Below are 27,836 nucleotides of genomic sequence, written 5' to 3' on the forward strand. Positions count from 1 at the left end.
TAGACTGCAATTTTCAGAGGCCTTGTGACCATCATTCTGCTCATTACTCTCATTCTCTTCCAGACACAAACTGATATCCTTAATAGATTGTTTCTCCATTAAGACATTGCTTGAGCATATGTTGACTAGCAGTTGTAAGATGAGTCCCTTTCTGAAAATATAACTTTTGCATAGAATCATTAAGATTCTCCTTCTTTTTCTTTTTTCTCATCATTTTTCTCAGCAGACAACTCAAATTCATTGGGCCTGTTATAACAGGAGTAGCCACCAACTCCATTTTGTGCTTGTATCAAACATCCCTCTACTTCACCGGTTGCAGTTTCAAGAACCTTCTTTATGCTCACATCTACAGAAGCTTCTGTTCCTGAGGGAGCAGTAATTATTTCAGAAGTAACTTCCTGAAGATTAACATCTATATAATCAGTTTTTAGAGCATTAAGCCTCTTTTTCTTCTTCAGCCTCTTCTTCTTTTTCTCATTATGCAAACAATCCAAACTAGAATTAGATTGTGCCTCTATGAAACCAGACTCCGAACCAACTTTAACCATGAATTCTACATATGAATCTCTACCTTGTGGAATTTCCTGCATTGAAGAAGCTCCCTTGAAACAATCATGACTTGTATCATTATCATTATTATTATTTAAGGAAGCTCCCTACTTTAATCGGAGTAGCCTCCAAATCCATCTTTGGGCTTGTATCACACATAACCTCCACTTTACTGGGAGCAGTTTCATGAACCTTCTTTATGCTCACATCAATAGAAGCTTCTATTAATAAGGGAGCAGTTATAGTTTGGGCTTGTATCACACATAACCTCCATTTTACTAGGAGCAGTTTCAGGAACCTTCTTTATGCTCACATGGATTGCCGTTTTCCATTAAATCAGGACGACAATCCCTTTAAAAGGAAAGGGACTGCCGTCCACATTAGATGGACATGCGTCCATCTATTGTGATTATTTGGACGACCGTCCATATTAAAGGGATGCTCGTCCCTAGTATTTGGATGGGAGTCCATTGATTTTTTATTTATTTTTAAATATTTTTTATGGACCATCATCCGTTCCTGAATGAATGGTCGTCCAGGAAGTGTGGACGGTCGTTCGAAAATGTTAGACGGCCGTCCATTTATGAAAGTCTTCTATCGTCCTATGTGGTGATGTCCGAGTCAGGTGCCACGTATTTTGGTGCAAATTTTCGGTACCAATTTTCGGTGTACATAGCATTTTTGTTGTGATAAATTCGACAACAATGTTGGGCCATTATGGCCTGTGACTTTACTGGGCTAATAACTGACATCTAAGTCATAGGCCCATCATCCAAGGGCCGTAACTGGCCTGGTATCGGCCCATTATCCAAGGCCACGGGCCCATGAGCCATGAGATTAGGGTTTAGTAAAAACAATTATTAAAGAATTTTCCCGCTCAAAAGCGAACACCGAAGTCTGAACAAAGAGAGAGAGAGAGAGAGAGAGAGAGAGAGAGTGACAAGATTCTGAGAGGCAAAGCAAAAACAAAATGAGTGCTCATACGCGAAAGAAGATCCAGAAGAAGCTGAAAATCAGAGGCTACGGCCTCAAAATCGAAGCTCTTGAGGAGATTCTCTCCTTCGTCGATCGTTTCCCCGACGCCGAAGACGAGGCCGTCGATCTCCTCCTCGATCAGCTCGAGCACGAATCTTGTAATCAACAAATCACTTTCATTTCGTTTGAATATCATTTCGCGAATAAACGAAACGAATCGTCTTCCTTAGGATTTACTTTATAATTATTTTGCTTTGGGTTTTTGAAATCTCAATAAAAGTTTGTAATAAATTAATAATTATTTTCTTATTTGTCGGTGAAGTGAAACCTTCGATATTAGAAGGGGATTTGTTGAATCGTATTAATTTCAATTAAAAATAAAACATAGACAAATACTTTTGTTACAATTTAAATTCAATTATTTTTGGTGGATTAGAGAGTTATATTCCATGAAAAGTAGTATGAAAGCTTATCTATTAGGGCCTGTTGCATTAAATTGTTACTAATTGAAGTGAAAAGTTTGGGAAAGTGGAATTGGAATAGTTTCATTCTCTATCACTGGACTTGGTTGTCTATATATTTCTTTGGATTAATTGATCTTTTATGTTTGATTGGCAGTGAAATCTTCGATAATTGATGGGGAGTTGGTGCATCGAGTTATCAGTCTTTTGTTAGAGGCTGAGGGTGCCACGGAGGAAGATCCTAGCCTTGCTTCTAATCATTCTGGTCTTCGTGTAATTGATGCCTTTTTGGTTCCCAAGTTTCTTTATGATCCTATCAAGAAGCAGTTTTATCAGTATGTTATTTTGTACTGTAAAGTTTTATAGGGTTGCATTAGTAAGTGTTTTGAGTAAAAGCTCTTCCTGGGAAAGTAGTCATGAATCATTTCAAATGCGTGTTTTTGGTTGTTTTTATAATTTTTATTATAAAAAAAAAAAAAAAGCTTTTAGAAACTGCACTTGTCAATTGTTTCTCCAAAAAATACTTTTAACTAAAGACTACAAAGTATAGACAAAGACAATTTCAACTATTTGAAGAACTTTTAATGGTGTCAAAAGTGTTTCCAGACACATTTTATTGTTTGATATGTTGAGATTTATATTTTTCCTCAATTTGTATCTTGTGGTTACTTTGCTTTCAGGCCACCAACTGGTGGGAATAATTAAATTTTGACTGTGGTTTCTAATTCTTAACAGTTGGGGTTAAATTTGAGGTTCAAAAATTTCATGTTTATGGAATTTGATAATTTTAGGGAAAGAGATGGAAATAGTAGTGGTGGGTGTAGATGTAGCTGATTAGAAATTTATGTTTGTTTGATTTTTTGGATGCTTTTAAATGAATGATTTTTTTATTTTATTATTATTATTATAGGCATCCAGGCAGCCTGCCAATTCATGGTGAGGCTTCCGCAAAAGCAGCATTATATAGGGACAGGCTTCTGTTGCTGTTCCAGAGGGTTTCTCGTGATCAACATTTTTCCAAATCTTCTTTTGATGCCGAAACCTCAGAATTCGGGAGCTGTGAGGTTATTCCTTTTTCTCTTTCTCTTTCTCTCTCTCTCTCTCTCTCTCTCTCTCACATGTCTTGTTTGGTTCACATCTCTTAACATGAAAATTGTGGCTTTGTTTTGGTGTTGCACAGATTTCTACTATTCAGTCTCTAGTTGGACAAAGAGGGAGAAAATGGGTCATGGGTGTGATTTCCCAGTTGGAGGATGGTCACTTCTACTTGGAAGATCTCACTGCTTCAGTAGAAATTAATTTATCTAAAGCAATATCCTTTACCTTCTTCTATTTCCTATTTTATCTTTTTCTGGAATAAGAATTTCATGGTTTTACTTTACATGAATGTGCACAATTCTGTGATGCAATCAAAACTGAGATAGAAAACCATCGTTTTTCTTGATAAGTAATACAAAATCACCACAGGTTTTTTTTCAGAAAACACCATTGTTTTAGCAGAAGGCGAGATGCTCATGGAGGGAATTTTTCAGGTTAGGAAAGTATTTCCTTTAAGAGCTGCTATGCAGGCATTTGACTTACATCAGAAACATATTTCTTAAAATTTGTAATTGCTTTTAGTTTTTTAGAATTGTTAATATTCAATGATGTACTGAAACACCTAGAATTTTTGGTATGAAAGGACATCTTTTAGGGAACTTCTTGTTTCCTATTACATATTGTTTTTAACTTTCGGGTATGAAAATTTTTGGAAAGATGAGATTTCTCTATACCTAATTTTGAGTTTGTCATAGTAATTTTCAGGAAACCTGTAGCTATACACCATGTGCACAGTACAGTAATCTCTGTTGCCCATAATAGCCATGCAAGCTGTAGAGTTACATAAGTATTGATTTTGTTGATTGAAGTAGACATTCTAATAGTGATTTTGTTATAAAGGTAATTACATGTGGATTTCCTCCGTTGGAGAACAGAGATAAGTCACTCAAGCTACTTGTAGGGCATGACTTCTTTGGTGGTGGTACACTAACCAAAGAGGAGACTGTATCCTTATCATTTTAGTCCATATTCAGTATTGAGAAATTTTCGAGTTAGTTATAGATGTAGAATATATTAGTTAATCATGGTTTTCCTATACATTTTCCATAGCTCAGACTTGCAGATCTGGAAAAGAGAGCAATGAATGACATGTTTGTCATACTCTCTGACATTTGGTTGGATAATGAAGAGGTTAATCACAATCTATAATAGTTTTACTTCCCCCTCTTTTTTTTAGTATATTTACTTAATCATATCTCTATCTTGTTCTTAGAGAAGATTATGGGAAAGCTGGAGCTTGTCCTCAATGGTTTTGAGAGTCAGGAGGTGGTTCCTTCTTTATTTGTATTTATGGGGAACTTTTGCTCTAAGCCATGTAACTTATCCTTTCACTCCTTTTCAAGTCTCAGGTGAGGAAATTATGTTTTCTTATGTTATATCTTACACCGCAGCTTTTGTTTTGGCACATTAAAAGCAATAACATGCAATATGGATTTATAGACAGCAGTTTGGCAAGTTAGGGCAAAAGATTGCAGATCATCCACGTCTAAAAGAGCACAGTCGATTCCTATTTATTCCGGGTCCTGATGATGCTGGTATAATAAAATGGCTATTTTGTTTTCTTCAATTCTTTGATGCGTAAGATTATTTTTCCAGATAATTCTTGTTTTTACAGGTCCATCAACTGTTCTTCCACGGTGTGCTTTACCAAAATATCTAACTGAAGAGCTTCAGAAGTACATCCCAAATGCAATATTTTCCAGTAATCCTTGCAGGTTCAGATCACTGAATGATTAAATCATTGATGAAAATAAGTCTAGTTTCCTCCAGATGACATCCTCATGGATTTCTTTCTTTCTTTAAGCTGTAAATGGTATTTGAATAATTGTTCTTGAATTCAATGGACCATCTGTTGTTGGAAGTGTGAGGATGCTCTTTTTATTTGAAATATGGTGTCTTGTGAATTGGCTATAGCAACTGATGTGTACCTAATTGTGATAATATGTTATTTGTTTTCACTTTTGAACACAGAATAAAGTTCTACACCCAAGAAATTGTGTTTTTTCGCCAAGATCTTCTGTACAGAATGCGTCGTTCATGCTTGATTCCTCCATCTACAGAAGAGACTGAGCATCCTTTTGAGCATGTATGTTTCTTCTCCCAACCCCACCCCATGACACCCTCAATACTAATAATTAAAGTTTGACTTATCGATTATAGATGTTGTATCATCCGGCTAACATTTCGTGAGTTTCTGCTGCAGCTTGTTGCTACCATAACACATCAAAGTCATCTGTGTCCACTTCCTCTTATGGTACAACCAATCATCTGGAATTATGATCACTCTCTCCATCTGTATCCAACTCCACATACGGTATTGCTCACATCTTATGGCTATGCTTTTCTAAAATGTAATGTTGTATATGCAACATTTTAATATTTATCTATCCTTGAAATACGTAGAACAGTCAAAAAATAAATTCTAAATTTGTCTATTTCTCATGAGATTTGAAAACCAAAAAAATTGAATAATTTTGAATTAATGAATCTCTGGAAAATCTCAAGTCTTTATCACTCAATTTAAAAAAGTACTGGATTTATCATTTTAAGGTTGTTATTGGAGAATTTTTTCCTGGGTCAACAAATGCAACTTTGATTCACTGCATGTGTTTAGTATAGGGAGAGCAACTAAGCTGTTAGTTTTAGAATTTAATCATGTTTTATAAGTCATCAAAGTTGATGACATTAGAAGGACAGAAATATAAACTGACATTCGTTAATTCATTCTCACAGATAGTTTTGGGAGATAAGAGCGAGCAGAAGGCATTCAAATACACTGGAATCACTTGTTTCAATCCTGGTTCCTTCTCAAGTGATAGTACTTTTGTAGCATATCGTCCTTGCACTCAGGAAGTTGAGTTTTCAGCCTTGTAAGTATTAAAGGAATCCAATTCTGATATTTATTTTTTAGGTTGAGTAGGCAAACATGGTTAAGTTGAAAACGTTACTTATTCATTGTAGTTTAGCCACATTTTCATTGTTTAAGTTCTGCTAATATCATAGCTTTTAGCTAATTTCCCTGTATGTTACCCAAAATAACTATTGTAAAGTATCGTATGTTAATAATCTTGGTGGAAGCATATTACATTTCTTTGATAGCTGAATATCATTGGTTATTAAATAGATTTTATTTCCCAGCATCTATTTGCTAGACTTTTATGTAGTTATGTGCTCCTTTATGAAGAACTAAAGATCATATGTGATATATTTTTCAAAGACAACCAAGAAATGGAGACCAAAAATAATTGTAAACCTTAACAAAAATTTTGACGTAGCATATCATGCTAAGCCTTAATATATCAAATATTTTGGAATAAAATTGCATGTGTAACTAAGTTTAGGGGCTCTAGTGCTAATGATAGCCTAACACTGGTGACTGACATGTGGGGTTTGGGTGGGTTCTTAGAATCAATTTTCAAAAGTGCAAAAAGAAAGGATGGTGGCTTTAAGCTTTGTGCTCATATTTACGCTTAAATTGTTGAATTTTCATTTCTTTTTTAACAGTTTACAAGTTGTTTTTTCTTGGGATAAAAATTATATTATACTGATAGAAGCTTATCACCTTCATGTGTCTATACAGATTAATAAACTCCTAATGACAGATTCCATTAACCTAAAATCACCTTTTGAAGTCATCTTGCTTCTTCATTTTGGTGCAACCCTACATGATTGAAACAAAGAACTCTATCATCATCTTGCTCTCATCAACTTGTTGATTTTGATTTTAATTTGTCTAAAAGATTTAGTGGTGCAATTTGTTACCAATCTATTAAAAAAGAAAGAAAAAAAAAAAAAAGATTCCCCATACATTTAAATAAAATTTGAGCTAAATAATTTAAATTTCTTGAATTATAAATGACTAGAATCAACTTTCTATAGAATGAACTTTCTTCTAAGTATTATCATGTTAAACATGAACGGAAACTTGGCCTCATCAATAATTTTTATAATCTCTTATCATTATTTTTTTTATCTGTAAGAAACCGATAAATTGTTATGATAAAAGTGAATTACATCAGTGAATTAGTTGTGCTAAAAAACTATTCAGATCCTACTGTTAGGAAAGGTTTCAACCTATCTATTTGTCATGGAACTAACATACTTGTCAACATTGAGATAGTTTTTATGTTGGACTAGAAAGCAGGAGATTCAAAACACTTTGTCTTATTTTATAAGATTTTATATGAATTATTAGATTTTTATGCTATTGTAACTTTAGATTTGATAAATCATTACTCTTTTAGGTTTTAGTATATCTATCACTGATGTGTGTTGACGTAAGGCAGAAAGCTATGCATATTGAATTTAAGTTTTCTGATTTTTTCTTATTCCTACTAGTCTGCTGTTGTTCTTTTCATTGGTTGTTAAATATTATTTTTCTAGTGATGATAAATTCATTGAAAGCTCTCAGCTAATAGTAGAGAGCTAATTTTAATCGTTTGTTAAGTTGTATAAAAAGTTATGTTCATATTTCTTTTGTTAGCTGTATTCTTGTATAATCTTGTAGTTGACTAAATGTTCATAATCCAATCAGTAATTTCTTGTCTTTATGGCAATTCAGCATCATGGTGCCTCTTAGTCTGACTAATATTTCAAACATAACTTAGATACATGTGAATGAGGATGTTTTAGTTTTATGGGAATGACTAGTCAAGGTATAGAAAAGGCAAAAACAAATGAACACGCGAACGTTTAACAGAACAACATATTGAACAGGTTTAGGAAGCAGCAAGTATTTGTCAAGTATTGGTTATACATATTAAGTACAGTATATAATTTTTTTAGTTATTTGTGTTGATTGTCAAAATTGTACAAAGAAAAGTTCTTTTGCATCATTATGTCGATTCTTGTTACGGCACTCCATTTGTCGTTAGCATCATTGATTCTTGACTAGTGAATTCGAAATCAGATATTGTGAGGACAGATTGAATTGCCGATATATCTTTATATTCACGCAAAGGTGATATACAATAACTTTAGCTTTGTGGAATACACCGTGGCATGGAATTTGTCTATTTAGTCTCGAGAAATTTGTATTAGGAGGTGAACTTGTCGGCATATTAGTGGCTTAGCTGGTGAATTCTTTCCCACTTGCGAGTAGTGTTGAAAATTCTCTTTAATTTTCCCTATGATTCTAGGCAAGCAGGTTGTTATATGGACCTAGGCTTCCCATCGGTCAAATTCTAACATGACTAAACATAACAATCATATTGAACTTTGGGAGCTCATTGCATAAATCAGACACTTTAGCCGAAAGAAATGGTTTTGTAGTGCATTTCTTCTTCTTGCTATTGATAGAATTTTTTACTACCGTAAAGATAGTTTTTCTTTTTCTTCAACTAGAAGATCAATATCATAGTGGACTCTCTATATTTTAATTGCAAATTGAGATAGATGCTTAGTTAGCTATCGTTATCATGCTGCACTTTTTTTTTTTTTTTTTAATTTTTTTCGTATTGTTAAGTCATGTTGTTATTAGAAAAAGGTCAGATAATATATTATATTCTCATTTAGAATAGAATTATATCCTTTGATACTTGAAGGTTGAGGCATATTTTAGAAGTCATTTAGTTGTATGTGATGTAAAGGTGTTATATTCCATCAAGGTTAGTATAAAAATCCCCATTTAAAGGAATGTGTCCATGCCAACAGTTTTGACATTAACATCTCTGTCTTCTACCTAATATCTCCCACAACCTCTAAAGTGAGTTTCACTCAAAGCAGATTTTTTCCTTAATGATTTTTTCTTAGTTTCCACAACCAATTAGCCTCTTTGGTTTTAATAATCAAAATCCTGATTGCCATTTATGTTCCCAAGTGTCAAGATTGTGGCGATAGCGATAGCCTAGAAAATAGATATCGTAGTTTGATAGGTAGGTGTACTCTTCTTGAGTTAAGTTTAAGAAGCAAAAGAAATCCATATGAATGGTTCATAAGTTGGTTCCTGGCAGTTTTACAGTTGAGAAGATTCACAAACTTCTAGCCTCAGAAATCCTCAATATTGTATGTGGTGACTCGGCGTCAAACCTGAGAAAAAATAAGAAGCTTATCGAGAAAGAAAAATCAGTCACTGTATGCAAAATAGTTAGCTAAGAATTGTCTTCATGTTCGGTAGGTAGATTAGTTCATAACAACATTCAACTTTTGAAGTACATTCTTGCAGGTGTTAGTTTTGTTTGCCCAGAAAGAAAAATCAAACTTTAGAATTATATTTTGAGGATTAGCATTCATTTACAAGAAATCCTATTATTATATGGTCATTGTTTTGAATTTACAACTGTTGGGAGAATTTGAAGCTCTTATAGAAATAAAACTAACTGTTGGGAAGTCTTAGATATAAAGTAGGTAAAACAGGTGAACAGTCAAGAGAGAACTCTATTACATGAAACCTTTTTAACAGTTAGAATAGTCAGTCAAATTGTTAGTCAACCTGTAATGTGACTACTTGAAACAATCGGATAGAAATGAGTTGGGTCTTGATTTATTAGCGTTTTTTGAATAAATAGTATCAAGTGATTCGATCCCTCATCAGATTAAGGGCGGATAGGATTATCACATCAGATCGAACCATCCATCGACTAGTGTATATATACTAATTAAGGCAATAATTAGGGCTGAATCCATTGAATCTTATTAACAATGAAATGAAATGAAATTTTTATGGGTTTGAAAATAGAAAAAAATTTGTTTGACAGTTGAAGAAAACGGTTGGGTTAGCAGTGACAGTTATCAATATGAAGGAAAGATGGCTGCGGAAGGGAAAGAGCTTGAGAAATTTGGTGGGTGAAAGATGAGAGATGGCTATCTCTTACTACTTTTATAACAAGCAATTTCTCCAACTCTTGGTATGGACGATGGTAGGCCAACGGTCAAACCAAGACTCATGTTTTTATTTTTTATTTTCCAAAAGTCTTCCCACCTTAACACTTTTCTTTTTCTTATTATATATTATGTATAACAAACAATAAGGTGGGAATTATTGATTTTAACCCCCCAAAGCATGGTGCCGACAGAAGTCGGTGGTGGACAAAGCGGTTAATGTCGTCTTTAGTAACACAAACATCGATGAGAATCAAATGCCCTAAATACCTAATAGTTCCTTCATAAGGTTTGGCCATGGAGGACGAGTTAGGGCCTAAGATTAAGCCGAAAGGCATATTTACTTAATTATCATCAAAATAGAATTTTGAATATTATATGTAATTTCAAACCCAATTTTTCATAGTAAAGGTTTATTTTTGCAAGCTTTTAAATACATGTTTTATTGGACTGTTGGAAATTATTATTTTTTGTTTCCATTATATTTTATTTTCAATTAAAAGTAGTAAGCTAATGAGTTTATGTTGGGAATATCTGAAGATATGTGTAATTAAAATTTTAATTTTTTTTTTCTTTTAATAATGGGATAATAATAATAATTCTTGTTATATTTCCAAATTATCAAAATATAAGAAGAATTTCAATGAAGTTTATCACTATTTTAGAATTGTATTAAAGGTGGGTTTTGATTAAATTTCAAAACCCAAGAGAATTTTCATATACGAGTGCCACATACATAAAATTCTGGCAATTTTTTTGGAAAATGGCATTCATTTTCACCCAAAGAATGATTTAAAGAAAGAAATGAGAAAATTAAGGAGCATTTATACCTGAGATTTCTTAATCAATCAAATCCCTTCAATGAAATGAAGAACAGTTTTTTTTGACTACAAATTAGAGTCTAAAATGTCGGTTATTATGGTTAATTTGTCGTAGTTAATATCTCTTTTTGAAGTTCACATAAAGTTTTGAGATTGAACTCGTTCACATTAAGATCAAATTTAAATTTCTCTTTGAATTTTGATTTCATCTTTGTTGTAAAGATTCTTAGCAAAGTCCTTTTCAATTTGTTGAGGACGGTTTGTTTTATTTGTCTTGAGTACAAAAAGTTGTGCATTAATTTGTTATAATTTTTTTGTTTTCTAGATTGAGAAGTAAATATTAAGCATTACTTTTAAATAATTATTTCTTAATTTCATCATTACCCTTAATCAATTTTCAAAACCATTAAAATCATGTGTCATTTTGCTCCAACAAAAATAAAAGTTTGCCACCACTTTCATGTTTGGAAATATATCTATTTATTAGTTTTCTCTCTCTCTCTCTCTCTCTTATTATTAGTATTTTTTTTTTGTTTGATGACCGGAGTGTTTGAGTTAGTTTATGTGCATTTTAACTAATCCTCCAAGATCCTGAAACTACCGGTTAGATAAGAGTTCTAATGTCTACCTTTATTAGCAATCGAGAAGGAATTTGAACTCATGATCTCTTGAATAATACGTCTAAAACTCAAATGCATGGATGATCTTTTCTTCCATGCATTTTAGATTATTTTTCATGAAAATAAAATAAAAAAATCTCAGATATGAATCATCGTCGATTTGGAAATATATTATCTATAAAAGAGAATGATAGAAAAAAGAAAAGAGGTTTTCAACATAATAAATTAATTACGTATTACTTAAGGGGTGTTTCTCTAAGCTTATAAGTTAGTTGTTAGTCAAACTAGCTTATAAGCTTTANAAGATCCAGCCGGTCATGCGCCAATACGGTGAACCCGGCCACCCTCCGGCGGTGGTGGCCGGCTGTCCGTATTTGACATTGGGTTGGGGGTGTTTTTGTTAACTTTTAAGATTTTATTATAGGGGGTGTTTTGTAAATAAATAAATATAGGGGGTATTTTATTAATTTATAAATCCTACATCGTAATACCTGCCCAATTCAACTTTTTTTTAACTTTTTTCAGAAAACTTTTCCCAAAAACACCCGATTGTGAACCAAATGAAGCCAATATGCTTTATAGCAACACTGCTGACATTGTAGATGAGGATCATGATCTTTTTACTTTGTTATTCAAGTAATTAGAGGTGATAAAACTTTCTGAAAGAAAATGCAAGAAAAAGAAAGCATTAATTAATCATGTAGAAACTCAAATCACATATATGATGAATAGTATTACTCAAATTCGATGTAAACTTTCGAGTCTGTAGCATTATTATAACTTCTAAGCTCACTTCAACTTTTCATATCAAAATAGTATTCTCCTGGTTGCCTTTTATACGGCATTCAAAAAAACAAAATAAAATAAAAATAAAAAGAGCTTGGGAAGTGCCGGCTTCCATTGGGAAACATAAGAATTGAAGTGACAGATTAAGATTCATGTCAATTGAAATATTTACTTAATAGTTTTCTACGAGAAAGTGATTTTGCAATTTAGATGCGTAAGACTTTTAGCCTCTAAATTTTCTTATCCGCATCTAATTTGGCTAGAAGTCAAAAGCTATTTTATTTTATTTTATTTTTATTTTTTTTGTAGTGTTTTTGGGAATTCTGTTGGATCAATATACATTGGTGTGGGCCATGGTTTTATTTTATTGATGCGTGTATCAGTATACATCGGTGTAGGCCATGGTTTTATTTTATTGATGCATGAATCTTAATCCGCCAATTCAACCGCACCGGCAAAAGAAATCTAGATTAATGCAGATCCCAAGCTCTTCTTATTTTTTATTTTTATTATATTTTAATTAATTCAAGTTTCACTAGAGCTGTACCGTTTGACAAAGATTCGCCACAAATCTCCAACGAATTTCATAAATGTCAAATTGTCAAAGTTTTTCCACAAAACATCAATGGAAGCTATCAAGTCATATGATAATATTTAGAGTACTGACATGAGCTATTTAGGTGGCTGATAATGTTAGCACAAATGATTATTTAAAGCTTTTAATTAGCACAAATTATTTGATAATATTTGAAGATAAACATCGTGAAATATTCTAAAATTAAGCTTTCAATTATTTGTTTTATTTTTTTACTTTTAATCTTTGTTTCTAATTAGGTCTTAGAGCATCATATATTGTCATGAAAAAATTAATTAAAGTGAATTGGACCAAAATGACAATTAAATTAACACTGGCCAAATCAATCAAGCGAAGATGAGAAAAACTTTAAATATTTTTAATTTCTAAAGGTACGGAGGCTGCTCCGCTGCTGTCATACTCATACTCTTTGAAAAAAGACTAGCAACGGCTGTCTCTTGCCTATAAAAAATGCTCACCTGGTATCCCAGAGGCTCACAGAGCAGGTGATAATATTCTTTGTTGATCACGAATGGCGCAGGTTTTCTCCAAGGTTTTATCCCCCACAGACATAACATGCAGATTGGCTTTACCTATGAAGGCTTTCAATCGTTTTCATTTTCCGGAAGGTGTTAACTACGCTCATTTTATGGTTACAGACTCAGACGGAATACGGTACAACTTTCGTTTGGCCAAAAGAAACTCAGGTAATAATCCCAAGCCTAATCATCCCAAGCCTGAAATCACTGGTGGTTGGCGTCAATTCGCTCGCAATAAAGGTCTTAAACCTGGAGATAGGGTCACTCTTAATGTGCAACAAGGTGAAGCTGGTGCTGTGCACTACACAATTAAAGTGACCAAAATGATCCGGTTATTTGGTCGTCGTATATATGAAGCTTGAGTGGCTTCTTTGAGAGGTTTCTTAATTTCTTCCGATTGGTTGGATTGTCTAGTACGTTCCTGTTGTAGATAAACCGTTATTCAGCTATCTCACGTCTCAATACTGGAATAGTGCTTTAGAATTAATGCAGATTATCATAGTTCAATACTGTTTAAGCAATATTTCCCGAACTTTTATGTTAGCAGATATTAATCATGGGGTTAATGTCCTTTTGTTTTTAGTTTTTACCTCATGATGTTTTGTTTAGGTCATAAACAGATAAATAAACGGCTTGTTTCCATTGCCTCAGTTTTTTTTTTTTATTATTTTTTTCTAAAACTTAAACATTCAGTTTATCTGCCCTAATTATTAGGTTCAGTACTCCGAATGATATTGTATTCGTTTAAATATGCAAGAGTTTTTCCAAACTCTCAAATGCAAAATAATTACATCTTGAAACCCTCTCCAAATTGAAGTGATTCACATGGGTTTGCTTGGTGGGTGATGATATTAGAAGAAGATGAACATTGTGAAATACTTTGATCTTTGTGCAGTTAGTACTAGTTAAGTTTAATCTAGCTATCTTTAAGTTCGATCGTCTTCATCATCGGAAGAGTATTGAAGAGGCGTCGAGTACAATGAAAGAATTAGCGGGGGACTTGAATTAGGGTTTTCTGCAGTTTTGATAATCATTTCGTTGTGTGATATACATATCTTGAAGATCAAATGTGCACCAGAGGACATTGGAGGCCAGCTGAAGATGAAAAACTTAGAGAGCTGGTGGAACGTTATGGCCCTCATAACTGGAACGCCATAGCTGAAAAGCTTCAAGGCAGATCAGGTAATTAATTAAATTTAATCCAAATCATTCCATTTTTTTTTTCATTAATTATCTTTATTAATAAATAACCCACTAGGGTTTGATTCAAAGTCAACTTATTTATAATATGCATGCAAAATATGTAATTAATTAATATGTGGTGATGATGCAGCAGGGAAAAGTTGTAGGTTGAGATGGTTCAATAAACTGGATACAAGAATCAACAGAAGAAGAGAATACTGATGATATAGCATCATATAGTGTCTTGACCAAAGTAATTAAAGAGAAACTGGACCAAAATGGTAAGCAAATAAAGTAAAGAAGAGAATAAATTTAAATATTTTAATTTGAAAAGTTAAATAACAACTTGAAAGTAAACACCAACTAATCAAAACCCNAGGTTGAGATGGTTCAATCAACTGGATCCAAGAATCAACAGAAGCCCTTTTACAGAAGAAGAAGAAGAGCGGCTTTTAGCTTCTCATCGGATCCATGGAAATCGATGGGCCGTAATCGCGAGATTGTTCCCTGGACGAACTGATAATGCAGTGAAGAACCATTGGCATGTCATCATGGCTCGAAGATGCAGAGAAAGATCGAGACTTTACGCCAAAAGAGCCGCTCAAACTCTCCTAAATAATGACCAGAAATCACCTTCAAAACCAGATATCATTACCTCCTGTGACTCGACGGCGAAGAATCTCGCTTCGTTTGTCGAATCCTATTGCGCGAAAACTCACTACAATTTTGCTCAGAATCTTCATCACCATCATCAGTATTATCCTATACAAGTTTTCAGAGAAGCCGAGGGCGAAAACACAAGTCATTGTATTACCATGAATAAAGGTAATTACTTATCATTATCAAAATCAGTTTTACAACGGTAGATTATGAACGAATATTTTATCTATATCACTGAATTTGTTGCAGATAATAAGAACCAACGGGTGGAGTTCTACGATTTTCTTCAAGTGAATACGGATTCAACGAAGAGTGAAGTGATAGATAATGCGAAAAGGGACGATGAGGAAGTCGATCAAGAAGCGAGAGAGCAGCAACGAAGCGGGCAATTTATCGATTTCTTATCGGTAGGAGGAGCTTAATAGTTCATAGCTAGATTATGAATTTTGATGGTGAAGTTTGTTTGGAGAGGAAGAACAAGAAGAAGAAGAAGAAGATGACATGCCACTGGAAAAGAAACCAACTTACACACGTACGTATGAAGTATATAACTAACTACAAAATGAAACATTTATTTAGTTATGAGAATGTGACAGAGGAACAAATATTTAAACAAGAAGATGAAGATATTATATATTATATTATTATATGTTATGTTATGTTATGTTATGTTTATGTTATTAATTAATTACATGTAGCTAGAATTATGCATAGAGTAATTAAGAAGAAGAATAAGCTGTGTTGTGTTGTGTTGTATTGTAAAACCGAGGCTTTAATCCAAGAATGCCAAGCTGAGGATTCAGGAATTTTTATTTGTAGTTCAAACATTAATTAATCTCTTTGTGTCTCTTGAAATAATCTTTCATCTACATAAATTTTCATGCATTATTAATAGCATCATTATATATATATATATAATCCATCTCTTTTACAGATGATATCGTTTATTTAGTGTTAATTGATATCAGTAAACGATCTAGGTCTAAAAATCATACTCTTATGTCAATATTATTATACCATACATACAGATTAATTTAATTACACAATCATCTCTTCTTTTTTATCTTGCTTATAAGTAATTAATTTTCTGTTCTATATATATATATATATATATAGTAATCTTTGCTTTATGAAGGTTTGATGCATGTTTAATTATTAATTGGTTATTTTCTCCAAAAACTAATGGATTTGGCTCCCAAAATTTTAATAAGTTTAATCTTATAACTCATAATAATAATATAAATTTGTCATTTAATATTGTAAGTTTATTGTTATTTACAATATATTAACATCGAAAGTCTCCTTTACCTAAATTAATTTTGATGAGTTTATGGAAATGCATTGAAGTTGGAAATTATTTCATTTCTGATAGCATCTTGCTGGCCATGCAGCCTTATAATTTTATATTTTAGAGTTGCTATTACAAAGTTTTTGAAGTCAAATTTCAATGCAGGTTTAATTAAAAAACGATTAAATCGAGTTTAATATGAGGAGATTATCCTGAATGAAAATGCGTCAAATGAAGATATAATTGCTGAGCATTGAAAGCCGTCAGCAATATAAATAAGTTTAGCCACCAACAAGAATAATAATAATGAAATTTAAGATAATCTTTCAATGTGACGTGTATTTTTTTTATGGTAAAGAAGCATGATCTTGACAGGACTTATAACAACCAAATACATCTGTCCCGACCCAATTTACTTCTTGAAATTTCACTTATTATTTTACTAAATACTTTCCTTAATTCGTCATGCTTTTAATTATGCTCTTTCTTAGTGATTAATGATCTTCATCCGTTCGTTAATTGTCCCATGCTTATCACATTCTTAATGCGGTTTTTGATATTATTAATTAGTTTATTTTACCTATATGTATTTACTCTCAAGATCAATCTTAAATATAAAATTTCAATACAATTTTTCTTTGAATACAAAGAAGGAATACAAGAAATTTTATAAATAGTTAAAGTGTTTAGAAACGGGTTTTCGATATAATCCTAAAATAGGTCTCGGTTTTATATAATTGTTTCTTTTTTCTTTTTTAATTGGAAAACAGTTTTTAGATAATAATTATTCATATATTAAAAAGATATATTAAGATATATGCAATTATTTTAATTAGATTTTAGTTTTTAAAATTATGTTTGGATTACAAACCAAAGGGATATATTCTTGCAAATTTCATTTCAAAATTATAATATTTGTAAAGACTTGACTCTTATAATAGTGTATAAAGTCAAGACCCAGATGTTAAATCTTACGATATATAGTCTTATATCATATGTATAATATAAGGTTTCAAATCTGAATTTTGTAAGAATATAGACTATGCCTATGATATAATTTTCATCTATTAGTATATTTACATCATGTGACAATAAGAACTAGCTAGAGATATGATATGAATGATGGCGATATATACTTGTAATGTTATTTTTTGTCTAGATACATCCATCTAAATTTAAGGAGAAATTCAAGTTAATTTGTTTTCCTTCATTTTCAACTTTTTTTTTATTCTTTAATCCCATTTGAGGATCTGAACCTAAAAGCAACAAAAGATTTTGTTATCTATGGCAAATATGAAATTTAAGTCTCTCTACTTCATTTACTATACACCAAAGTTTATTGTATTGTGTTAAATATTTAACTTAATGTTTTGATACTATTTGTTCGTTGTTTATCTTTCTTAATCTAATAGTATTAAGAGATGTTGAGTAGAGAAATGTCGGAAGTTTTTAATTGAAGAACAATGTCATTTGACGTCGAAAGTGATTTTTCTATTCCAATAATTTTTGCCTACGGCGAAATTTGAGTAGTCGGGATATTACAATTTTCTTGCAGTACATTAACAAAGATGTCTTATATACAAATAATATCAAAAGTAAATTAAATAAAAAAAAAATAATAATGTTGAAAGTTCTAAACTAGATTGTTCTAATTAACAAACCCTTTACATCATTGGGATGAAAAGTACACATTTAAGCCTGTTTGATCAAAATATGCATCTAATAATTCTTTGAATAATCATAAGATTAGGTAACTTTAAGTTGACTTAAATTACTTATAAGTTTGTTATTGAAATTAAGGCATGTTTAAGGCATGCAATTTAAGTTAAATGAATTTTCTGGTTACATAACAATAATTATTATTATTAAGGGATAAGGTCTGTATGCATCAAGTCAAGGGCTAGGTCCTACTAACTACGCTAAAATATTTAGGATGTGTTAAATAAATTAATTTAATAACACGCTTAGAAGAAATTTTGTTCTCTAACCAACAATAATTCTATTCAATAAACAACATTGTTTTTACACTTTTTTATCATTAACATATATTTTTTTAGTAAAAAGGTGTCATTCAACTGATAAAGGTGTCTGTTATTATACAAATGAATTTTTGCCACTTTTCCTTTGATTTATTAATAGAAGTGTCGATCAATTAATAGTAACCCTAGAAAAACTATTGGAGTATGATATGAAATAATAAACAAATGGGTTCTCTATACTTAGGATTCCTGTAGAAACTTTGTAAACCAAACCCAATGTGTAGTTAGCTAGACAACCCGATTTTTACTCTCTTATGTTGCAATCTATCACACCATTTCAGATAATTGCTCTGTTAATTAACCAATGAATCAAGTCCTTTGTGATTGGTTTGAGACTCACCAACAATGTACTTAGCAATTAGCATCCTCTTTCGTTATGACTTTGTGATCAACTTGATGGTTATGTTTCACTCATAAATTTACGCAAACAACCAAATGAATATTGTATAATTTAAAAGATGAATCAGATTCTTAATTATTATTATTATTATTATTTATTTATTAAAATAAATAAATAAATCGTTATGTACACAACAAAGAAACTGTCTAAATTAAAAACCCTTGGAAAATTTTCTATATACCAATAACCACATGCATATAACTAGATGGAGGTATATTTCACTAGATGAGAAAATATAAGGGTTTGAGTCAAAATTTATTTTTGTTTTGTATTCATTATTGGTGTGGTTTATAACAGAAAATTTGGTTGATTATTTTAGGTTCTTCCATCATTTTTCGATAGCCTTTGCATGTATAATGACACTAATAAGTGTCGGGTATTTACAATATGTCGACAGAATTTTATCTGTGCCGGTGGAAAGGTCATTGGAGTAGCAATATTCCTGTGGTGCATTGATCCACAGGTGGAGCTAATCCATGGCCACATCGCCCCCCCTATTTTTATAAAATTAAAAAAAATAATAATAATAAACTGAGTCACTACAAATTTTTTTTTTTTTTTTTTTTTTTTCCCCCTCATTTTATGAACTGAAACTTTGACCCTCATATATGAAATTTCCTAATTGCTCTTTGTCCCCCTCATTCAGTGAACACTGTATTTTGAATGAAATTTCCTAATTGCTCTTTGTCCCCCTCATTCAGTGAACACTGTATTTTGACCCCATAGTAAAATTTTGAGCAAACGACATTTTCCCACCAAGGTTTTGCCTAAAAGATACTTTCCCACTCGACAAGTTTCAAAATGACACTTTCTTACCCACCTACAATTAACTTTAACTGAAGAAGGGTAAAATGATAAATTCAAAAGAAGTCAAAGGGTAGTTATGTCATTTTATCCATATATCAACTTAGAAAAAAAAAAAAAAAAAAAAACCCTAATCAAACCCTTTTACCTTTCTTCCCCACCCCACCTCCATTCTGTTGCACCGGCCTTGTCTCTGTCTGATTCTGATGTGTTCTGCAACTGCTTGCTTCGTGTTGTGCGGCTTGCATCCACGCTGTCATGCGGGCAATCAATCACACCACCATCAAAGATCTCTCCCTACCCTCGTCCTTGTCACATTAGAGAAGCCACTATGCTAACTACGTCTATTTCAGCCTCATTTGCATAGCAAAATAAAGTGATCGGGAAAGAAGGAAGCTTTCCCTATTTTCTAGTCACTGTTGTTGTTCTCTAACAATTGCGCCACGCGGTTGCCTTTTTACCATTGTTCTCTCTAACAACCGTGCCTCTCTCCACCTTTGCAACTGCTCCTACAGCCATACTACTGCTAAGTAACATCTCTTCTCCTCAACAAGAAACGGTGGGCATAGATTTAATAACCGCATTGATTTGGTCCGATGCGATTTAGTCGAAATCGTGCTTGGTTGATTTTGGCCAATTGGTGTAATTTTGTTGGTGTTTTTAGATTGGTTTTGATAAGGGTGATGATGCTGTGTGTTGATTTGGATAAGAGTGGAGATTTTGTGTATTGATTTGTGTGAGAAGAATGTGGTGAGAAGGTTGGGTGCGATTCCGACTTATTCGCACCCGACCAAGTACGGTTCGGTCAGAGTTGTAATGCCTATATCGAGGTACGTAGCTTTACTTATGCCCTAATACCCTTAGTTGGATTTTGTTAAAGTTATCTTAAACAAGTGTGAAGAAAATTTCTTAAAACTTCATTAGGGGTAAAATGGTCTTTTCACTCATAATTAGTTGAAAGTGTGGGGAGTGAAAAGAAATAGAATTTCATGGAGAATGCAATAAAAATGAGGGCATTATGGTAATTGACTAAGGGACATAGATGAAATTTCATAGAAAGTGCAAGGGTAAAATAGGAAACTAATAAGTAATATTTTGTTATATTAAGAGTTCAAGAATGAAACCCTAGCCATTCTTCCCCTTCCATTCACGCCACTTTCCATCCAAGCTCTCTCAAATTTCTTCAATCATTTTTCAAGGAAATTCATAGATTTTGGCTCATTTTTAGTGGAATTTCAATCTCAAGCATCCTTAGGTAAGATCATTGCACTAAGATGTGAGATTTAATTTTTAAACTGTTGAATTCTTATGATTTGTGTTCATAGGATTTAAGAGAAAGGGAGTTGTGTCAAGGAAGACTACTAAAGTGTTGGATTGCTCACATCTAAGTAAGTAAATCCAACCCTAGTTATGATTGGAATAATATTTTGTAGAGAACTTCCTTTATGCATGTATGTGCTTATATATAAAGAATTGTTGATGGAATAGATGTTGAATGATGGTTAGAATTTATCCATGAGAAGTAGTGTTTGTGTACTTGATGTTTGATGAGAGTTTGGGTGTGTTAGAAGTTGAATTTGTCTCACATCGCCCCAATAGTGGGCTGTTATGGTGTATATAAGTGATTGGACTCCCTCATTCCTTGAGCTAGCTTTTGGGAGTGAGTTCTACTCAAGCCCAATTTATCATGGTATCAGAACCACGTTTGTTTCTCTCCCCTCTTTGGTTAGGGCGATGATGGGTTTGGATCCCGGCCTTGCACGCCGAGCGTGAGGGAGGGTGTTAGAAGTTGAATTTGTCCCACATCGCCCCAATAGTGGGCTGTTATGGTGTATATAAGTGATTGGGCTCCCTCTTCCCTTGAGCTAACTTTTGGGAGTGAGTTCTACCCAAGCCCACTTTATCAAGGTGAATTATGGAAGAATTGAAGTAGAATTTATGGAGTGTAAATCCTGGCCAGGTTTGACGTTGATCTTAGTGAGTTTTGTTCCAAATTTTGGTGGCTTAGAAGATATGTAGAAGTGTAGCCAATTTAGAGTTTGTGTGCATATAAATTGTTTGATGAAATGTCAAAGAAAAGTGCATATAATGATTATGATTACTTGATATCTTGAGATGAGTTGGTAGATAGTAGAGAATGACATGTTCACATTCCATATTACATTATTGCATTCAAACAAGTGAATTTAGAAAGAATAATAAGCATGAGCCCATCTACATGCATACATACTCATAAGAGCATTAATGAACATTCAAGTTAAAGAACAAATAGAAAGAAATGAGAAATATTAAACAATAAATTCAAATCTGAAATTTTATTTTAAGAAGTATAAAAAGATAAGAGAAGAGAAGGTTGTTGCGATAGGGAACCTGTGAGTGACCTAGCCCCGCATGTACGCTGCCTTTAGTGAACGGCCTCAGAATCAGAAAGAAGAATTATATAGTCCGTTAGAAGTGCATGTGAATGAGGACTGTACCCAGAATTAGAGAATACACTCACACGACCAGGGTTCTGAATCCATACCTCAACCGAGTCTGATCGGCAAGAAAGAAAGAATAGAAAGAATAGAAAGAAAGAAAAGAAAAGAAAAGAAAAGAAAAGAAAGAATAGAGTAGAAAGAAAGAATAGAAAAGAATGAAAAGAATAGAAAGAAAGGAAGCATAGAAAGAAATACAGAGAAAAGAAACAAAAACAGAATAAGAAAATAGAAAATAGAAAAAAAAAAATGCACATCCTATGCATTTGTGCATTTGTATCATACCTATGCATGATACCATGCCTACTATCATGGGTAGTGAGAAATTAGAAATTGAGAAAAAAACAGAGAAAGAATAGAGAAAGAACAGAGAAGAATAGAGAAATGTGACTTAAGGAAAGAAATTCAGAATATAAGCAACGGAGAGAGAAGAGTAACATAGCAGGTTTACTTACTGAGCAATTAGTACTCACCACGTTGTTTTTAGTGTTTTTGTAGATAGTAGGTGAGATGCGGTCGCTTAGAACGTCAAGAAGCGGAAGGGTTTGGCAACACTGTCAAGTTGATGTTTTGTGACTTTATTACATTATGTCAAGATTTGTATATAAAGAAAAATTAATTATGAGCCCATTATTTTATACTCTTCTACATGTATATTTTCTTATATATATTTAGTGAGTTTTACTGTTATTTTATGAGTATACTAGCTAAAGAGAGAGCATTACAGGAGTCGCACTCAACCAACGATTCCAGTCAACTATTTTTTTTCCAGTTTTTATAATTTTTATAATTTTTTTCAGTTTGTGTATGGATTTGGATTCGGATTCGGATTATGATTCAAATAATAAAGGTCATTTTCATCTTTACACTAATTATACCATATCAGTTAACATATTTTACTAACGGATCTTAACAGTGGGTGGGAAAGTGTCATTTTGAAACTTTTTGGGTGGGAAAGTGTCTTTAGGCCAAACCTTGGGTGGGTTAATTTACTCTAAATTTTTTGGGTATTATAATTAATTAATAGTTTTGAAATTTGTGTTGACTTCTTATATATTAATGATGACCAGAAATGAGAAGTGGTTTAAGGCCGGTGTGACCTAATTAATTAATAAATTTAGTTCTAAAAAATTATGAATTATTTTATTATAGTTGATTATTAATATATATTTTTATAAGTTTCTTCAAGAATCCTTTATAATTTTTATGAAAAAACTTGGACGAAATGTGTGCTAAGCCACTTTCTTGCACGAAGTTAGAATTCAAATACCAGTTATATAAAGTTATGTTATCTCCAATCATCATCGGACAAATTTAATATTGAATATTATATGGTTTTACCTTAATTTTAATAAGCTAATGAAGTCCCTGGTCAACTAATACTATTATAAAACTTAATTAATATGCAATTTTAATTAATATCGTATGTGTGGACTATTGACTTTTAATGTTATGCGATTAATTAATTTCTTTGTGACATGAAAAATCAAAAGTCAAATTAAGAATAAACTGAAAGGCCGCCACCCGAACATGGAAACCTTGATTTCTGGGTAATGAGTAAACAACATATTCCCACTCCAAGTTTAGCAAAATCCTAAATTGATACCCTGATAGCATTTATTTCATATTCTCTCCCTTAAACTAACATCGTTAGTGATTGTTAAAAGTGGTCAAAAACGGTAAATGAGGTTTGCAAGTGAAGTTATGAGTTTTGTAGAGAAGATTGTGGGGAGTCCAATGGTAGTCTGGGAAGTGATTTTGGACTTCAGAATCGGCTAGAAAAAGCCAAAAACCGCTAGTGTAGATGCTGTTAATGTGAGCTACTTTTTGATAAATTTGACCCCTTCTTGACCAAAGAAAGTGCACTTTAGTGTGCTAACGTATGCCACACTACAGTGAAAAGTTGAGAATCTGTTAAAATAAAAGAAACGGTGTTACTTTAGTTTAAGAGTATGAATCTGGAATAAATGCAATTAGGTGTATCAACTTTGAATTTAACTAAACCTCGGGTGGGAATATGTCGTTTGCTCCTGGTAATTAATAAACTGGCATTAATTAGCAATTAGATAGATAATATATACAATTAATGAAATTAATTAAGACAAAGTCATAAATAATTAAGTAAACGCTTATATATATACATATAGATGAAAATAAAACTTGCTAATCTTAGCAAAGCTCAAATCAAGATGAGTATACATCTTAAGTTAATTCTGGTAGCCCTTTTTGCTTCTTTGGCATTCGATCACTCTCTTTGTGGTAATCATCTATCAATACATTTATCATATATTTATTATACGTTTTCTATATTTTCATCCAATAAACGAAGTTATGTATACACACTTTTGTTTTATATCTGAAACAAGTTTTTTTGTTATCTAAATTTTGTAGCTTCTTAAATGAGATGTTTTCTCTTTTGACATAATAAAACTTAGATTTAGATTGTGAAAATTTCAAGACGTTATATATATGAGTTCATGTATGGATATATTTCTCTTTTTGAATCTGTAATTCTTTTATCTAGACCATGATACATTCGTCTCATCTAAAACTACATACGTGTATTCTGTCAAGAACTCTTTATTAATGATTTTCTTCGTTACATGACACGATCAATGTACAGTATTCTTAAGCATCGATTGCGGGTCTTCTGAGTCTTACACAGACGAAAATTCAATAGAATGGGTAGGAGACGACGCCTACATTCAAAACGGAGAGTCAAAAGTGGTGCAGTTCAGCAGTTCAGAGGCATATCCGATGAGTACTTTAAGAGTCTTCCCCACAGGGCAGAAGAAAAGCTGCTACACAATCAAAGTGGATGAAGGAGAAAGAGTTCTTGTTCGAGCAAGTTTCAACTATGACAATTACGATGGCAAATTGTCTCCTCCAACGTTTGATCTTCAATTCGATGGCAATTTTTGGGCAACAGTGAACACAAGTACCACTTTTAGAGTCATTTCTCACGAAGCAATTTATGTTGTGAAGAGAAATTTCACGAGCATCTGTGTTGCTCAAACTCACCCTGGTCAGCTTCCTTTTATATCTGCATTGGAAATCAGAAGCTTGGATGCCAATATGTATGGCAGTGTTCCTCCGAATTTTGCTTTGCTTCTTGTGGTGAGGGCAGCTCTTGGTGCAAATGAAACCAATATCAGGTATATATAGTCTATCACTTGTCTACTCTGAAGTAAGTCTCGGGTCCAATAACAAAAATTTCATGGTGTAACATATTAGGTATCCAGTTGATCCTTACGATAGAATCTGGGAAGCAGCAACAGGAGCATTTGGATTAACAACAGTCTCAAATGAAGCATCCTCCATTAAAGTAACTACACCACCTGACAATCCTCCACCATTGGTGCTACAAAATGCTGTAACTTCTTCAAGCACTTTGATAGGGATAAATATAATCACAAAACTTCCTGAAAAGCCGACTCCCTTCTTCATGGCGACCTACTTCTCTGAAGTAACTCAGCTCGGCAGCGGTCAGAAGAGATCCTTCAAATTGTTCATCGATAGCAAGGCTGTTTCGGCCTCCATTGTCCCGACTTTTGGAGGTGCCTCTGAAGTTTATATTGCTAACAGAATTGCTTCTGCTAGCAACCAAATTTCCCTCCTGGCTGATGATGACTCCACTCTTCCTCCTCTCATTAATGCAATGGAAGTTTATACTCTGAGTGGTGAACTAACCAATGGAACTAATGCTAAGGATGGTTTGCTTCTAACTTCATTATTTAATTTTGGGATATTATTTCTTCTGATTATGATCTAAATGTTATTTTTGTTTTGTTTTGTTTTGTTTATGCTGTAATTCAGTGGTAGGATTAGGATTGCTGCAAAATGGATTTGAGGTGTTAAAGGGATGGAGTGGAGATCCTTGTCTTCCATCTCCATATTCATGGGATTGGATTGACTGTAATTCTGATGACATGCCTCGCGTAACAGCAGTGTAAGTAAAACCTGTTATAAAAAAGAAACAAAATTTATCCCCTTATGCTTACATTCTATTAATTGTTATTATTTTTTTATTTTTAAATGAACAGGAATCTCAGTGGGTATGATCTGGCTGGTTCAGTTCCTGATTTCAGTTCCATGGATGCTCTTCAAACAATGTGAGTAAATTAGCCTATACATAATCATGAATTTTCAAGATTTTTTTTGGTTCATATTTTCTAATTTTATGTTGTGTTTTTCTCTATTGAATGCAGTGATCTGAGTGATAACAATTTAGATGGATCTATTCCTGATTTCCTTGGCACCTTCCCGAATCTAGCACTATTGTAAGATTTAATTGACATATTTTTTGTTGTATAGTTTCAAAATTCATTATTAAAGGATTGTGAAATTCAGAAAATTATTTATTTTATTTTAACCTATCGTTAAGAAATTTTCTTTTTTGTGAAATTATTCGTGTAACCTATTGCAATTTGCAAGATATTTATTTCATTTTACTTTGCAGGAATTTGTCAAATAATAGATTCACTGGACCTATTCCCAGCTCACTGTTAAAGAATAAAAAGTTGAAATTATTGTAAGTTCACATTATTTTTCACTGTTATTTTAGTAATTATAAATTCAATGTGTATGATTTTATTTACATTTTTCTTTTTGATTTACAGGGTGACTGGCAATTGTTTAAATGCAACCTCTTGTCCTGCAAGCCCACCCAAATCCAGTCAGACAAGTAGCCCTTCAAGCCCACCAACTCCGGACCTACCAGCCCCCTCACCCAGCCTGACCAGCCCAACTAGGAAGAGTCCAGCAACACCCAAAACAAGCCCGACAACTAACCCAACAACACCCAGCCCAACTAATAAAGGCCCAAGCCCAACAACAACCGCGACAAAGCAAGTTGAAACGCCCCCAACCCCAAGCTCAACCGAAAATGAGACGCCTCCTCTTGCTTTCCAAAATACAAGCGATTTCATAGTAAATAACAAACTGGCCATGACATTGGGAGTCTTAATTCAACTTCTTGTATCACTTTCTGTACTAATTGGGAGGTTTTAGTTGTTCATTACTTCATTTTTACCCCTGATAGCATTTGTTTCATATTCTCACCCTTAAACTAAACCGTTAGTGATTGTTAAAAGTGTCAAAAACGGTAAATGAGGTTGGCAAGTGAATTATGAGTTTTGTAGAGGAGATTGTGGGAGTCCATGGTAGTCTAGAAAGTATTTTGGACTTCAGAATCGGCTAAAAAAGCCAAAAACCGCTAGCTAAATGCTGCTAACGTGACTATTTTGATAAATTCGACACTTTCTTGACCAAAGAAAGCGCTAGCGCAGTTTAGTGTGTTACCGTATCCCACATTACGTGAAAAGTCGAGAATCTGTTAAAATAAAAGAAACGGTGTTACTTTAGTTTAAGAGTATGAATCTGGAATAAATGTAATTAGGTGTATCAACTTTGAATTTCACTAAACCTGGATGGGAATATGTCGTTGGCTCCTGGTAATTAATAAACTGGCATTAATTGCAATTAGATGATAATTTACAATTAATGAAATTAATTAAGACAAAGTCATAAATAATTAAGTAAAGGCTTATATATATATATATATATATATATATATATCTATATAATATATATATATATATAGATAGATAATAAAACTTGCTATCTTAGCAAAGCTCAAATCAAGATGAGTATACATCTTAATTTATTCTGGTAGCTCTTTTGCTTCTGGCTTCAATCACTCCTTTGTGGTAATCATCTATCAATACATTTATCGTATATTTATT

The 27,836-nt window shown here is 32.8% G+C and overlaps 3 protein-coding genes across 3 annotated transcripts; all 3 read left to right on the forward strand.

Moving 5' to 3' along the window:
- The first annotated feature begins 1,447 nt into the window (after window positions 1-1,447).
- On the forward strand, window positions 1,448-6,157 carry LOC116109014 (DNA polymerase epsilon subunit B). Its single transcript, XM_031395269.1, has 13 exons — window positions 1,448-1,682; window positions 2,143-2,320; window positions 2,896-3,049; window positions 3,166-3,297; window positions 3,440-3,517; window positions 3,924-4,028; window positions 4,134-4,214; window positions 4,302-4,432; window positions 4,524-4,618; window positions 4,699-4,798; window positions 5,055-5,169; window positions 5,287-5,397; window positions 5,817-6,157. The coding sequence occupies exons 1-13, from the start codon at window positions 1,520-1,522 to the stop codon at window positions 5,955-5,957; spliced, it is 1,584 nt and encodes a 527-aa protein (XP_031251129.1). The 5' UTR covers window positions 1,448-1,519; the 3' UTR covers window positions 5,958-6,157.
- Window positions 6,158-14,124: 7,967 nt separating this feature from the next.
- LOC116109032 (transcription factor MYB52-like) lies at window positions 14,125-15,951 on the forward strand. The gene is made up of 4 exons (XM_031395284.1): window positions 14,125-14,424; window positions 14,579-14,591; window positions 14,804-15,249; window positions 15,334-15,951. Exons 1-4 carry the CDS (start codon window positions 14,310-14,312, stop codon window positions 15,504-15,506), a joined length of 747 nt encoding a protein of 248 aa, XP_031251144.1. The 5' UTR covers window positions 14,125-14,309; the 3' UTR covers window positions 15,507-15,951.
- Window positions 15,952-24,109: 8,158 nt separating this feature from the next.
- On the forward strand, window positions 24,110-27,102 carry LOC116108940 (uncharacterized protein At1g24485-like). Its single transcript, XM_031395175.1, has 8 exons — window positions 24,110-24,125; window positions 24,716-25,247; window positions 25,327-25,805; window positions 25,909-26,041; window positions 26,136-26,204; window positions 26,301-26,372; window positions 26,552-26,623; window positions 26,712-27,102. Exons 1-8 carry the CDS (start codon window positions 24,110-24,112, stop codon window positions 27,100-27,102), a joined length of 1,764 nt encoding a protein of 587 aa, XP_031251035.1.
- The last annotated feature ends 734 nt before the right edge of the window (window positions 27,103-27,836 follow it).

The sequence above is a fragment of the Pistacia vera genome, unplaced genomic scaffold (assembly GCF_008641045.1).
Source record: "Pistacia vera cultivar Batoury unplaced genomic scaffold, PisVer_v2 Contig570, whole genome shotgun sequence".
Classification (NCBI taxonomy): Eukaryota; Viridiplantae; Streptophyta; class Magnoliopsida; order Sapindales; family Anacardiaceae; genus Pistacia; species Pistacia vera.

Excerpts from the sequence above, each read along its gene's own strand:
- LOC116109014 (XM_031395269.1), top strand. The coding sequence starts at position 1,520 with ATGAGTGCTCATACGCGAAAGAAGATCCAGAAGAAGCTGAAAATCAGA. Across the intron at positions 3,518-3,923 it reads TCATGGAGGGAATTTTTCAG|GTAATTACATGTGGATTTCC; the intron begins GTTAGGAAAGTA and ends TTTGTTATAAAG. Across the intron at positions 4,029-4,133 it reads CACTAACCAAAGAGGAGACT|CTCAGACTTGCAGATCTGGA; the intron begins GTATCCTTATCA and ends CATTTTCCATAG.
- LOC116109032 (XM_031395284.1), top strand. The coding sequence starts at position 14,310 with ATGTGCACCAGAGGACATTGGAGGCCAGCTGAAGATGAAAAACTTAGA. Across the intron at positions 15,250-15,333 it reads TTGTATTACCATGAATAAAG|ATAATAAGAACCAACGGGTG; the intron begins GTAATTACTTAT and ends AATTTGTTGCAG.
- LOC116108940 (XM_031395175.1), top strand. Across the intron at positions 26,042-26,135 it reads ATGCCTCGCGTAACAGCAGT|GAATCTCAGTGGGTATGATC; the intron begins GTAAGTAAAACC and ends TTAAATGAACAG. Across the intron at positions 26,624-26,711 it reads AATAAAAAGTTGAAATTATT|GGTGACTGGCAATTGTTTAA; the intron begins GTAAGTTCACAT and ends TTTGATTTACAG.